Source organism: Podarcis bocagei (genome assembly GCF_964188305.1).
Source record: "Podarcis bocagei genome assembly, chromosome: Z".
NCBI lineage: Eukaryota > Metazoa > Chordata > Lepidosauria > Squamata > Lacertidae > Podarcis > Podarcis bocagei.
The window spans coordinates 53,847,580-53,861,276 of NC_138140.1; the positions used below are offsets into that span (position 1 = coordinate 53,847,580).

The 13,697-nt window shown below is 47.7% G+C and overlaps 1 protein-coding gene across 7 annotated transcripts in view; it reads left to right on the plus strand.

Annotated features, from left to right (window-relative positions):
* The window catches only part of LOC308579389 (H(+)/Cl(-) exchange transporter 5-like), a 34,449-nt gene that overhangs the window by 4,227 nt on the left and 16,525 nt on the right, over window positions 1–13,697 (plus strand). For 4 of the 7 annotated variants that reach the window (XM_081180440.1, XM_081180441.1, XM_081180439.1 and 1 more), the window contains exons 3-5: window positions 396–550; window positions 1,628–1,727; window positions 4,172–4,362. In XM_081180440.1, coding sequence (XP_081036566.1) covers window positions 396–550; window positions 1,628–1,727; window positions 4,172–4,362 — 446 coding nt within the window. The remainder of the gene's footprint in view (window positions 1–395; window positions 551–1,627; window positions 1,728–4,171; window positions 4,363–13,697) is intronic. The other 3 variants (XM_081180442.1, XM_081180443.1, XM_081180444.1) reach the window with 3 other exon arrangements.

Consider the following 13,697-nt stretch of genomic DNA (forward strand, 5'->3'; position numbering starts at 1 on the left):
CGAAATGACTTTGCTCTCCCGGGACTTTGCCCCTTCAACCCCATTCGCACTTGAGGCTTGTGATGCATTGGCTGGCAAGGGAGCCGCTGGTGGGATCTCAAACCCAGGCCTGTTGGCTCCTAGAAGAAGGGTTGAGCCAACAGATTTAATAAGAGGACACAAAGCAATTTATTGTGATTATATGTGAAAATTAATAGAAATCAATATTTTTTTTAAGGGAAATTAATAGATTATTTTTTTAAAAAAATCAAATTTAAATTGGATTTCTTTTCTCTTTAAAATGGAGATTTAAAACGAAATGCTTTTGGAGGAAAAATCTTTACAAAAAATTAAAAATAAAATAATCCTCTTAATATTGACAATATTTTGAAAGAATAAAATTTAAATCCTCTCAGCAGGTTTCCCCTCGTATGCCGGCAACGGGTTTGACGAAATCGGCCGGATGCGCGACTTCCTGGAAGAGCCGCTTCCTGGAGTCGGGACTTACGAAGATTTCAACACTATCGACTGGGTGCGAGAAAAATCCCGAGATCGAGACCGGCACCGCGAGGTGAGGGTTCCAGGTTTGAATCTAGGTCTTCGCGAGTGGATATGGCTCTCTTCCAATCAGCTGAGATCCAGATTCAAATCCTGTCGGGCTTGCGGTTCCAATCTTTTCCCTATTTTACAAAGAGATTCAACCTCGCTGGCATTGATGTTCCATTTAAATCCCGATTTAAATCAGTCTGGCTGATTTAAATCAGGATTCAAAACCGGTATTTAAATTAAAGATCAGTGCCTGGGAGGTTGAATCTTTCCATAATCATGCAGACTTGATTAAATCCTTTTTTTTTTAAGGAAATATTCAACCTTGCTGGCATTGATGTTCCATGTAAATCCTGGTTCGAGTCCTGATTTACTGTATTTTTCGCTCTATAGGACGCACCGGCCCATAGGACGTACCTAGTTTTTTTGGGGGGGGAAATAAAGGGGGGGAATTATTCACCCCCCAGCCGTGGCTTCAGCGTGCCCCGCGCTCCGGGCAGCAGGCTGCTATCCGCAACCTAGGGAGCCCTGCGGGAACTCCCGTGGGCTCCCCAGGCTTGCTGGTAGCTTCCTGAAGAGTGAGAGGGGTCGGTGCGCACTGGCCCCTCTCGCTCTCCAAGCTTCAGTGAAAGCCTGCATTCTCCCCACAGGACACACACAGATTTCCCCTTCATTTTTGGAGGGGGAAAAGTGTGTCCTATAGGGCGAAAAATACGGTAAATCAGCCAGACTTCATTTAAATCCTTTTTTTACAGAAAGATTCAACCCAGCTGGCATCCTCTTCATATTGAATTTTTACTTAAATCCCTGTTCAAATCCCAATTTAAATCAGCCAGACTTGATTTAAATACTTCTTTTTTTACAGGAAGGCTCAGCCTTGCTAGCCTCCTTTTAATATTGAGAACCGGAGGGAAGTTTTCTTTTGGGAACAATAAATTCTTTGCATCCCCTTCCACGACATTTATCAGCCCAGAAGCTTTGGGAAACGGGTTCAAATCAGGAGAAGAAACAGCCCATTTTTGGGACAGTTATTTTTATCTTTATTTTCCCAATTTTTCCCAATTATGGCCAATCTAATCCCATTTTTTTTCCCCTTGCCCAGATTACCAACAGGAGCAAAGAGTCGACTTTCGCCCTCATCCACAGCATCAGCGATGCCTTTTCAGGGTGGCTGCTCATGCTTCTCATCGGACTCTCGGCAGGTGAGAAAACAATAAACCAAAAAGAGTAATAATAAAGTTGTTATTATTATTACTATTATTATTATTATTATTTAAAGTTACTATTAATAATAATATTATTAGATAGAATCATCTTTTTACATCAACCCAATAAGTACAAAAAATCTATGTTCTTGATGTTATAAATGGGATATATTGATGGGGTGAATTTTATCTGCAATTTAGCAGAACCACCTGCTCCATCAGGGCCCAGTACGGGCCACATGATCTACTGCAACGATTTTGCAAAGTTTTTTGCAGATAAAGTCACTCAGATTCAGGAAGAGGTAGACTCCACCGTGGGAGCAGGGCCGGAGCAGGAGAGTGCTAGTGTCCTGTCTAGTCAAGTTGCATGGGATCAATTCCAATCTGTTACCTCCAAGGATGTGGACAGGCAGCTTGGATGAGTGAAACCAACCACCTGTATTCTTGATCCTTGCCCATCCTGGCTGATAAAAGCTAACCAGGAAGGGCTGGGAGACGAAATTTGCGAGGTCATGAATGCTTCTCTCTGTGAGGGAGCCTTCCCAGACCCGCTAAAAGGGGCGGTTATCAAACTGCTTCTTAAAAAACCATCTTTAGATGCAGCCAATATGGCCAACTATCGCCCACTTTCAAATCTTCCATTCTTGGGCAAGGTGATTGAGAAAGTGGTTGCCGAACAACTCCAAGCACGTCTGGAGGATGCGGACCATCTGGATCCCTTACAGTCAGGATTCAGGCCTCATTATGGGTTCTGTCCTCTCTCCCATGCTTTTAAATAACTACACACAGCCACTGGGAGAGATCCAGCAGAACTTTGAACGGGACTCGGAAACTACAACTAATCCAGAATGCAGCAGCCAGACTGGTGACTGGGAGCGGTCACCGAGACCACATAACACCGGTCTTGAAAGACCTACATTGGCTCCCAGTACGTTTCCGAGCACAATTCAAAGTGTCGGTGCTGACCTTTAAAGCCCTAAACAGCCTCGGTCCAGTAGACCTGAAGGAGCGTCTCCACCCCTATCGTTCTGCCCGGACACTGAGGTCCAGCGCCGAGGGCATTCTGGCGGTTCCCTCACTGCGAGAAGCCAAGTTACAGGGAACCAGGCAGGGGGTCTTTTCGGTGGTGGCCTCTGCCTTGTGGAATGCCCTCCCAGCAGATGTCAAAGAGAAAAACACCTACAGTGGTACCTTGGGTTACATACGCTTCATTTTACAGTTAATTGTGGTTACAGACTCCGCTAACCCAGAAATAGTGCTTCAGGTTAAGAACTTTGCTTCAGGATAAGAACAGAAATCGTGCTCCAGTGACCCGGCGGCAGCAGGAGGCCCCATTAGCTAAAGTGGTGCTTCAGGTTAAGAACAATTTCAGGTTAAGAACGGACCTCCAGAATGAATTAAGTACTTAACCCGAGGTACCACTGTACTAGACTTTTAGAAGACATCTGAAGGCCGCCCTGTTTAGGGAAGCTTTCAATGTTTGATGCATTACTGTATTTTAATATTTTATTGGAAGCCGCCCAGAGTGGCTAGGGTAGCCCAGCCAGATGGGCAGGGTATAAATGATAAATTATTATTATTAGATATAATCATCTTTTTACAGCAACTCCAGGCGGCTTGCTATTCGTATAAAACACTATGTTCTTGATGTTTTATATGGGATAAATTGGTTGGGTGAAATAATAATAATAATAATCCGCATTGGCCCGAACATTAGCCGGACTTTCACTATTCAAATCAATTTAAATCAGCACTTAAATCACCATTTAAATCCCTCATCCGTCAGACTGGATTTACAGAATTTACTATGCTGAAATTTACTGAATTTAGGTTTTCTCTACTGAAAGATTCAACCTTGCTGGCATCCTCTTAATATGGGAAGGTCTGGGGGAAAACTGGAAAACCTAGGGGGGAAACCAGTTTTTTTCCAGAAAAAACCAGAGGTGCATTTAATATTAAAGCTATATCAAACTGGTTTTTCCCATTTTCCCGGTAAAAAAAAACTGGTTTCCCTCCATTTTTTCGGGTTTTCTCCCCAGGCCTTCCCATGTCTATTATGCCCATTATTCTCTCCTCCTCCCTAATTGTTCTTGCAACAACCTCCAATACCAAATTAAATAGTAATGGAGAGATGTCAAGGTGCTTTTTTTCAAAAAAAATGAAAATTAACCTGAAGGAATTTAAAGGACTTTTTTAAAAAATTAAATTTAAAATGAAAATGGGGAAAACTGAGAATTTTTATTTTTTTGAAAATTAAAATGCAATAATTTTTTTTAAAAAAATGAAAATACACAGGAGCTTTGGTTGGCTCAATTGTCCCTTCGGCCCATTGGGTGAGATAGATAGATAGATAGATAGATAGATAGATAGATAGATAGATAGATGATAGATAGATAGATAGATATGTGGGTTTTTTAAAAAAATAAAATCAAAATACACAGGGGCCTTGGCTGGCTTGATTGACATCTCCACCCGTTGGCTGACGGATCTGAAGGAAGGTGTGTGCCTCAACGGGTTTTGGTACAACCATGAACATTGCTGCTGGAATTCCCGAAATATCACCTTCCAGGACCGGGACAAATGTCCAGAGTGGCAGACGTGGGCGGAGCTTCTGACCAGAAAGAAGAACGGGGTGAGTGGCTTCCCCCGAATGTCCCCAGAAATAATTGCAAATTAAATCATGATTTAATTCACAATTTACCATATTTTTCGCTCTATAGGACACACTTTTTCTCCTCCAAAAATTGAGGGGAAATGTGTGTGCGTCCTGTGGAGCGAATGCAGGCTCCTTGGCTTCAGCGATAGCAACACAAAGCCTCCGAAGCGCAGAGGGAGCGCTCCCTCCGCGCTCCGGAGGCTTCGCGTTGCTTTCGCTGAAGCCTGGAGAGCGAGAGGGGTCAGTGCACACTGACCTCTCTCACTCTCCAGGCTTCAGGGATAGCCACCTGAAGCCTCCCGAGCGCAGCAGCAGCTCCCCCTGTGGTCCGGAGTATTCGGGTTCCTTTTGCTGAAGCTGGGAGAGCAAAACTCTCCCAGCTTCAGCAGAGAGGGAGAGCTGCGCAGCGCCCCTTCAGCGAAGCAGCAGGAGAAATGGAAGGGGCTCCATTTCTCCTGCCGCTTCGGTGAAGGTGCGCTGAGTAGAGAGGGGGAGATTTTTTTTTTCTTGTTCTCCCCCTCTAAAACAAGTTGCGTCCTATGGTCGGATGCGTCCTATAGATCAAAAAATACGGTAATTCACGGTTTAAAGGTTGAAATCACAATTTAATTCACGATTTAAAGATTTGAGTCATTCCAATCGCGATTTCACTCACAATTTTAGTCATGATTTAATTCACAATTTAATTTATTAAATAGTGGGTGGACATAGCAGACGACAGATTTCTCAAAGTAGTTCTTTATAAGTAAGCTGGAACTGAACTGAACAGCAAACAGCTCAGCCGGCCTGCTTTTATAGGCAGACGACTGTCAACATTGTAACAACAACAGCCCAGGGTTTCCCACCTAAATTAACTGACGTGGACCAGAGTGAAAACTATATACAGTGGTACATCGGGATGCAAACGGGATCGGTTCTGGAGCCCCGTTCACATCCTGAATAGAACGTAAGATGCGACAGGGCATCTGCGCATGTCAGGTTTTGCCGCTTTCATACATGCATATGATGTCATTTTGAGCGTCTGTGCATGCGCAAGCGGTGAAACCCGGATATAACACGCTCCATTACTTCCGGGTCACCACAGAGCGCAACCCAAAAATACTTATCCTGAAGCGTATCTATCCCGTGGTATGACTGTACACAATACCCCCTGGTGGCCAGGGTGAGAACTTCAATACATAGCACCCCACCCCACTGAGATAAGGCATTCGTTACAATCATAGTGGTTCCATTACATACAGCAGTACCCTTATTGGTTTCAATAAGGCACATAAGCATATCGATTCCAGTTTTACGAATTCGCAGGTATAACTGTTTTACTATCAACTATATTGTCCGTAAGACTCACCATCACATATTAATTGACCCCATTCACCATACAGCTTTACATGTGCAGTTTGTCCAGTGAACACAGTCTTTTAAGTAAACTGGTCGCTTGGAAACCCTGCCGGACCACCGAGGGCCAGTACCAGAGTCCAGGTGGCCACCCGATTCTGGCTGTGATTGTGGTGCGACCAAATGTTCCCCAAGTTCCCTGGCTCTGCTGCTGTCGAAGGAACCGCTGCAAGCGGACTCGGTGGACGGTCAGAGGCCGAGTCTCTGGGGAGCCAGGGAGACCCACTGAAACGGCTTGGTTCGGCTCCACGCCCTCAGTTTGTAAGGAAGATGTAGGTGGAGCCTTGCCTTCCATTAGCAACCACTCCGTAGCTGGGGCCACAGTTGGGGGCACAGCGGTAGTGTCCAAATCCCCAATCCTGCACCTTAGCTGGTCTATGTGCCAGTGCCACAAGCATCCGTTCTTGAGTGCCACCTGGTACAAACGGGGCCTCGTGACTCCCACTACCATGGCTGGCACCCAAGGAACATAGCTGTCGACTTACAGATTTGAAAATAAGGGACCAGCAGCCTTGAAATAAGGGATCAGCAGCCAAAATAAGGGACCTGCAGCCTCACCTGTTCCAGGCACTCCAGTCTTCCTGTCCTCCTGCAGTCTGGTCAAACTCATGCTGGTAGCTTCAAGAACACTGTCCAGCCAACTTTGTAACCAGAGGTTCAACTGAATAGAATCTGAATCACATGCACCACAAGGCCTATGCAGCCTCAACTTAAGATGGCTCCCTGGCCTGGCTTTGCACTGTAAAGTTTGCAGCAGCATGTGCAACAAAATGGTGTCCAGCATTCAAAAAACCCCTCAGCTTGCAGTAACTAGCCACACACACACAGCCTCCCCCCCTCGCCACAAGATCGCCAGTCACCAACCATTTTAGTCAACCAGCTCCTTTCTTTTCCCCCATAAGTCAATCGAAGGAGCCTCCAAAACAAATTCAAAAGCCCCCCCCCACAAGATCTCCTTTCCTTTTCCCCCACCATGTGCCCCCACTCCAGATAGACCTTTTCGCCGGCAAGGGTGAGTGGGCCGTTGATGACGTGTCCATCCGATTCCGATCCGAGCACTCAGCAAAGGTATGTTCAACTTCTGAGCCAAAGGCAGAAAGCCCAGCCAGCAGCCAAACGAAGCCTCAAGGAAAGCCACCGTCACCTCTCCGCTGGGAAGCGCTGAGCAAAGGCGAGTCCCCAGGCAACGGAGCCGATTTGATCAGCACAAGGCATACAAGCTCCACCCCCCAGTCGTTCTTAGACTTCTTATTGGGTGAGCAACACAGCCCAGCAACACAGTTGGAGCCTCCCTTCTTCCTTTGAAATTTAAGGGACATCATTTAAGGGACATCCATCAATAAGGGACAGCAGCGGGACATGGCGCTGGGAATAAGGGACTGTCCCTCCAAATAAGGGACACTTGACAGCTATGCCAAGGAATGTCCCCCACAAAGTTCTGGGCAAAAACCTGATCCCCTAGAATAAAGGACCGTGGCACGTTAGTACAGCCCGGGGGCTCGGCCACACCGGGTGCAGCTGGTCAAGGAGACACCAGAGGTGGCAGCCCATTAGCAGTTCAGCCGGGTTCCGCCCTGTGGCTGCATGAGGGGTGATGTGCTGCATGAGCAAGTATTCAGCGACCCGCTCGTGCCAGTCCCTCTGTTCCATGCGCGCCAGTGCCTCTTTTGCTGAGCGCACCATTCTCTCGGCCTGCCCATTGCTGGCCGGGTGAAAGGGTGTCGTTAGGGCATGGCGGATGCTCAGCCCCAAGAGGTACCTTTCAAAGGTGCCTGATGTGAACTGAGGTTCGTTGTCTGAGACTAGGACATCAGGACACCCATGAGTTGCAAACAGGCCCCGCACCACCCGGATGACGGCTTCGGTAGTGGCGGAGGGCATCAGGGCCACCTCCAGCTATTTGGAATAGGCGTCCACCACTACCATAAAGGTCCGGCCGTAAAAGGGGCCGGCAAGATCGATGCACACCCTCGACCAGGGTGCCTTGGGCATCTCCCAGGTGTTACCCTTAGCTGCCGGCGGTGCAGGTCTCAACTCTTGGCATGCTTGACAGGAGGCAACCCAGGAAGTGATGGCATCGTCCATGTTAGGCCACCAGGCATAACACCGAGCCAATGCCTTCATTTTGACGATTCCCGGGTGGCCAACGTGCAGAGCCTCAAGGACACGTTGGCAGAGTCTTTGGGGAACTGTCTGGTTGCAAACGGCTGGAACTCTGGTACGAAAGACCCTTCCGGCCATCCCCTCCACACCCAGTTGAGTACACGGTTGATGGTGTGGTCCTGGGCAGGTGCGGAGGTTGCATTGGCAGCTGATAATGGAGCTGCTGGGAGGTCCTCATTTAGGAGGAGCAATGAAGCAGGAACCGGGTCTTCCACAAGTGCTGGAAAAGGGCAACGACTGAAGAGCCTCGGCATGGCCCACCGATTTTCTAGGGCGATGAACAAGCTGCTAGCATGTGTGGTGAGAGGACCGGTGGAGTTGGTCAATCACCAGCGAGGAGGCCCAGGAGTGGCTTGTGGTCAGTGATGAGGTTGAAGGTTCTCATGGAACCTCTTTACTCCAGCCACAAGTGCCAGTGCCTCCTTGTCAAGCTGGCTGTAATTCCGTTCAGCCGGAGACAGCATCTGGGAGAGGTAGGTGAGCGGTGCTTCCTTACCATCTGGAAACTGGTGACTGAGGATAGCGCCAGTGCCAAAGGGCGAGGCGTCACAGGCGAGGACCAGCTGCCTGGCTTCACTGTACTGTACCAGCACACTGTCCGATGAGAGGAGGGCTTTGACTGTATTGAAAGCCGCCGTTTCCCGATGACCCCAGGACGACGGTACCTTTGTGCTGAGGAGGCGGTGTAGAGGGTCGGTTAGTGTTGCTTTGTGGGGCAGAAACATGTTGTACAAGTTCAGAAACCACAGGAACACCTGCAACTCTGACATGCTTTTTGGAATCGGGGCCTGCTGAATGGCCCGGATCTTGGATGCCGTTGGGGAAAGACCGGAGGTGTCGATAAGGTAGCCCAGGAACTTCACCTGTAGAACGGCGATCTGGCACTTTTCTTTTTTCACCTTGAGCCCAGCCTCCTAGAACCTGGTCAGCATGGTGCGGATATGCTTGAACAGTTGCTGATTTGAGTCTGCGGATACCAAGACGTCATCGAAATATGGCACCGCGCCCAGAAGCCCCTGCAGGAGACGCTCCATGAGGCTTTGAAAGATGCCAGGAGTGACACTCACCCCGAACTGTAGCCAGCGTCACCGGAATGCCCCTCAGTGGGTGACGATCGTCTGAGCTTCAGCGGTGGCATCGTCAACAGGCAGTTGTTGATAGGCTTGGGCAAGGTCCAGTTTAGCAAAGACCTTGCCATCACCCAGGGAATGCAGCAGGTGACTGAAGCGTCTTGTTGATCGTGCACATATTCTCACCGACCCATCCGGCTTAACAGGCGTGACGATGGGGGTTTCCCACTTGGTGTGGTCAATCGGCTCCAAAGCGCCTGGGGCGATCAGCTTGTCAAGTTGTTCATCCACATTAGCTCTGAGAGCAAATGGGACCCGGCGTGGCTTTAGCTTGATGGGGGCGACTTGCGGATCAAGGCTAAAGGTGATGGGCGTTCCTGTATATTGGCCCAAAGTGCCATTGAAAACCTCAACAAAGTCTTTGATTAGGCCATCAACCTCCACGTCAGAGATGCAGTTGATGCCAGTGACTTTCAGGCCGAGGGCATCAAACCAGTCTAGCCCTAGGAGGCTAGGCCGCAGGCCTTTGACCACCACCAGTCACAGCAGGCCCGAAAAATTCTTGAAAGCAACCTAGAACCGGCCGACGTCTACCACGGGAATGTTGTTTCCCTGGTAGTCTCTCAAATGTATGCAGTGTGAGTTGAGTTGCCTCTTGGACAACTTGGGCACGAGTCTTTTGATGGTACTCCAGGATACTACAGACAAGGCAGACAGTCAATCTGCATGTCACACGGAGCTCCTTCGATGAGCACGGTGACACATAGGCGAGTTGGTTTGCCCAATCGTGAATCCGGACGAGCAGTGGCAGTTGGTGAGGGCGAAACAGCTTCCGTTGGCGGACCAGGGTGAAGACCTGGACTTGCGAGACGGTGATGGTGGCTTGTTGGATGGAGCAGATCGGCAGACCTTAGCAATGTGGCCCCTTCTGGAGCCTCACTGACAGATGGCGTCTCTGAATCAACACTTGACACGGGAATGATTGCCTCCACACCCAGCACATTCTAATTTGTCCTTGTACCATTGTTTGAACTTCTTGCGCTCCCGCTTCGTCTGGTACATGTCATCGACTTCGCTGGGTGACACCTTGTTACTGCTGGCCTCCTCATGGTGCACTGGGATTAGCTTCTTAGCAGGATGCTGCCCTTGCAAATCTCCTGGAGCAGCAGAAAACAACCTTTCTCCCTCCTCTATGTGACATCCTTTTATATATTTGAACATGGCTATCATATCACCCCTTAACCTCCTCTTCTCCAGGCTAAACATGCCCAGCTCCCTTAGCCGTTCCTCATAAGGCATCGTTTCCAGGCCTTTGACCATTTTGGTTGCCCTTCTCTGGACACGTTCCAGTTTGTCAGTGTCCTTCTTGAATTGTGGTGCCCAGAACTGGACACAGTACTCCAGGTGAGCTCTGACCAGAGCAGAATACAGTGGCACTATTACTTCCCTTGATCTAGATGCTATACTCCTATTGATGCAGCCCAGAATTGCATTGGCTTTTTTAGCTGCTGCGTCACACTGTTGGCTCATGTCAAGTTTGTGGTCAACCAAGACTCCTAGATCCTTTTCACATGTACTGCTCTCAAGCCAGGTGTCACCCATCTTGTATTTGTGCCTCTCATTTTTTTTGCCCAAGTGCAATACTTTACATTTCTCCCTGTTAAAATTCATCTTGTTTGTTTTGGCCCAGTTCTCTAATCTGTCAAGGTCGTTTTGAAGTGTGATCCTGTCCTCTGGGGTGTTAGCCACCCCTCCCAGTTTGGTGTCATCTGCAAATTTGATCAGGATGCCCTTGAGTCCATCATCCAAGTCGTTGATAAAGATGTTGAATAAGACCGGGCCCAAGACAGAACCCTGTGGCACCCCACTAGTCACTCTTCTCCAGGATGAAGAGGAACCATTGATGAGCACCCTTTGGGTTCGGTCAGCCAGCCAGTTACAAATCCACTGAGTGGTAGCATAGTCAAGACCGCATTTTACCAGCTTCTTTACAAGAATATCATGGGGCACCTTGTCAAATGCCTTGCTGAAATCAAGGTAGGCTATATCCACTGCATTCCCTTCATCTACCAGGTTTGTAATTCTGTCAAAAAACGAGATCAGGTTAGTCTGACATGACTTATTTTTCAGAAATCCATGCTGACTATTGGTGATCACAGCATTCCTTTCTAGGTGCTCACAGACTGTTTGCTTAATGATCTGCTCCAGAATCTTCCCTGGTATTGATGCCAGACTGACTGGGCGGTAATTATTTGAGTCCTCTCTTTTCCCCTTTTTGAAAATAGGGACAACATTTGCCCTCCTCCAGTCTGCCGGGACTTCGCCTGTTCTCCAGGAATTCTCAAAGATGACTGCCAGTGGTTCTGAGATCAAATCTGCCAGTTCTTTTAATACTCTTGGATGCAGTTCATCTGGCCCTGGAGACTTGAATACATCTAAACTAGCCAAGTATTCTTGTACTATCTCCTTAGTTATTCTGGGCTGTGTTTCCTTTGCTGAATCATTTGCTCCAAATTCCTCAGGTCGGGCATTGTTTTCTTTATCGGAGAAGACTGAGGCAAAGAAGGCATTGAGGAGTTCAGCCCTTTCTGTGTCCCCTGTTTGCATTTCACCATCTTCTCCTCTGAGTGACCCCACTGTTTCTTTGTTCTTCCTTTTGCTACGAACATACCCATAAAAGCCTTTTTTGTTGCTTTTAACCTCTCTAGCAAGCCTGAGTTCATTCTGTGCTTTAGCTTTTCTGACTTTGTGTCTACACGTGTTGGCTATTTGTTTGAATTCCTCTTTGGTGGTTTCCCCCCTTTTCCATTTTTTGTACACATCCTTTTAAAATCTTAACTCAGTTAAAAGTTGTTTAGATAGCCACCCTGGCTTTTTTAGGCACCTTCCATGTTTCCGTCTCATTGGTATTGCCTGACGTTGTGCTTTTACTATCTCCCTCTTAACAAACTCCCAGCCATCATGAACTCCCTTTCCTTTTAGTATTACTGTCCATGGGATCTCACCCAGCACTTCCCTAAGTTTTATGAAGTCGGCTTTCTTAAAGTCAAGAAATTGAGTCCTAGTATGCTTGGCTGCTCCTTTCCGCTGTATAGTAAACTTCAGAAGAGCATGATCACTCGCGCCTAATGATCCTTCCACTTCTACCCCACTAATCAACATTGGTTAGGACCAGATCTAAAATGGCTGTTCCTCTTGTTGCTTCTCCCACTTTCTGGACAATGAAGTTGTCTGCAAGGCCAGTGAGGAATCTGTTTGACCTTATGCTCTTGGCTGAGTTTGACATCCAACAAATATCTGGGTAATTGAAGTCCCCCATTACTACTATCTCCCTTCCTTTTGCATGCTTGGCCATCTGTTCCAGGAAGGCATCATCTATGTCCTCCGTTTGGCTTGGGGATCTATAGTAAACTCCCACAATGAGGTCACTGTTATTCTTCTCTCCCTTAATTTTGACCCAAATGCTCTCACTTTGGCTTTGAGGTTCTAAATCTTGGATCTCTTCACAGGTATACACATCCCTGACATATAACGCCACTCCTCCTCCTTTCTTGTCTGGTCTGTTTCTCTGAAATAGATTGTATCTCTCCATTATTACATTCCAATCGTGGGACTTATCCCACCAGGTTTCAGTGATGCCTATTATGTCATATTTAGTTTGCTGTACCAAGAGCTCAAGCTCATCTTGTTTATTTCCCATGCTTTGCGCATTAGTGTACAGACATTGAAGTCCATTAATCATTCCCCCGTGTCTCTTATTTAAGGATTTTTCCCTCCCACCACTAGGTCTGCGTGCTGTTTGCTCCATTTGGTCTATGACATTTGGATGATCATCTTCATCAATTGATAGACTCCTGCCTTCAGGAGCACTGTCTCCCTCCCCCACATTAGTCAGTTTAAAGCCCTCCTGATGAGGTTTCTGAGATTTATGGCAAAAACATTTCTCCCAACCGTTGTGAGGTGCAGCCCATCGCTTGCCAGAAGTCCATCTTCAAGAAACTGCAGTCCGTGATCTAAGAATCCAAACCGTTCCTGTTTACACCATTTGCGAAGCCAGCTGTTCACTTCCACTATTTTTCCCTCTCTCCCTGGGCCACATCGTTCAACTGGGAGGACAGATGAGATGACAATTTGTGCATTTAATTGCTTCAATTTCCTGCCGAGAGCCTCGTCGTCTCTTTTGATCTTCTGGAGGCTATTGCTTGCAGTGTCATTGGTTCCCACATGAACCAAGAAGAAGGGGTATTTGTCAGTGGGTTTTATGATTCCTTGTAGTTGTTCAGTTACATCTTGGATCTTAGCCCCGGGGAGACAGCACACTTCCCGAGACATCTTGTCAGGCCCACAGATCACTGCTTCTGTTCCCCTATCACCACTACACGCATCCTCTTAGGTTTGGTCGGGGTTCTTCCGTGAGCTGTCTGTTCCAAGGTCGCCTGCACATTCCCTGAGGACTGACTTTGCTGCTCGTCTTCATATACCTGATCGACTGTAATGAGGGAGAGATCCTCAAATGGAGTCTGCTCTTCGTCTTCCATGCTAGGGGAGAGGACCTCAAAGCGATTGTGTATTTCTAAACAATCAGAGCGAACCCTGGGCCTCCTACTTCTTTGAGTCACATTTCTCCATATATCTGGCTCCTGTGTTGGTGAACTAGCCTCCTTCTCAGGGGAGTCCCCTGTC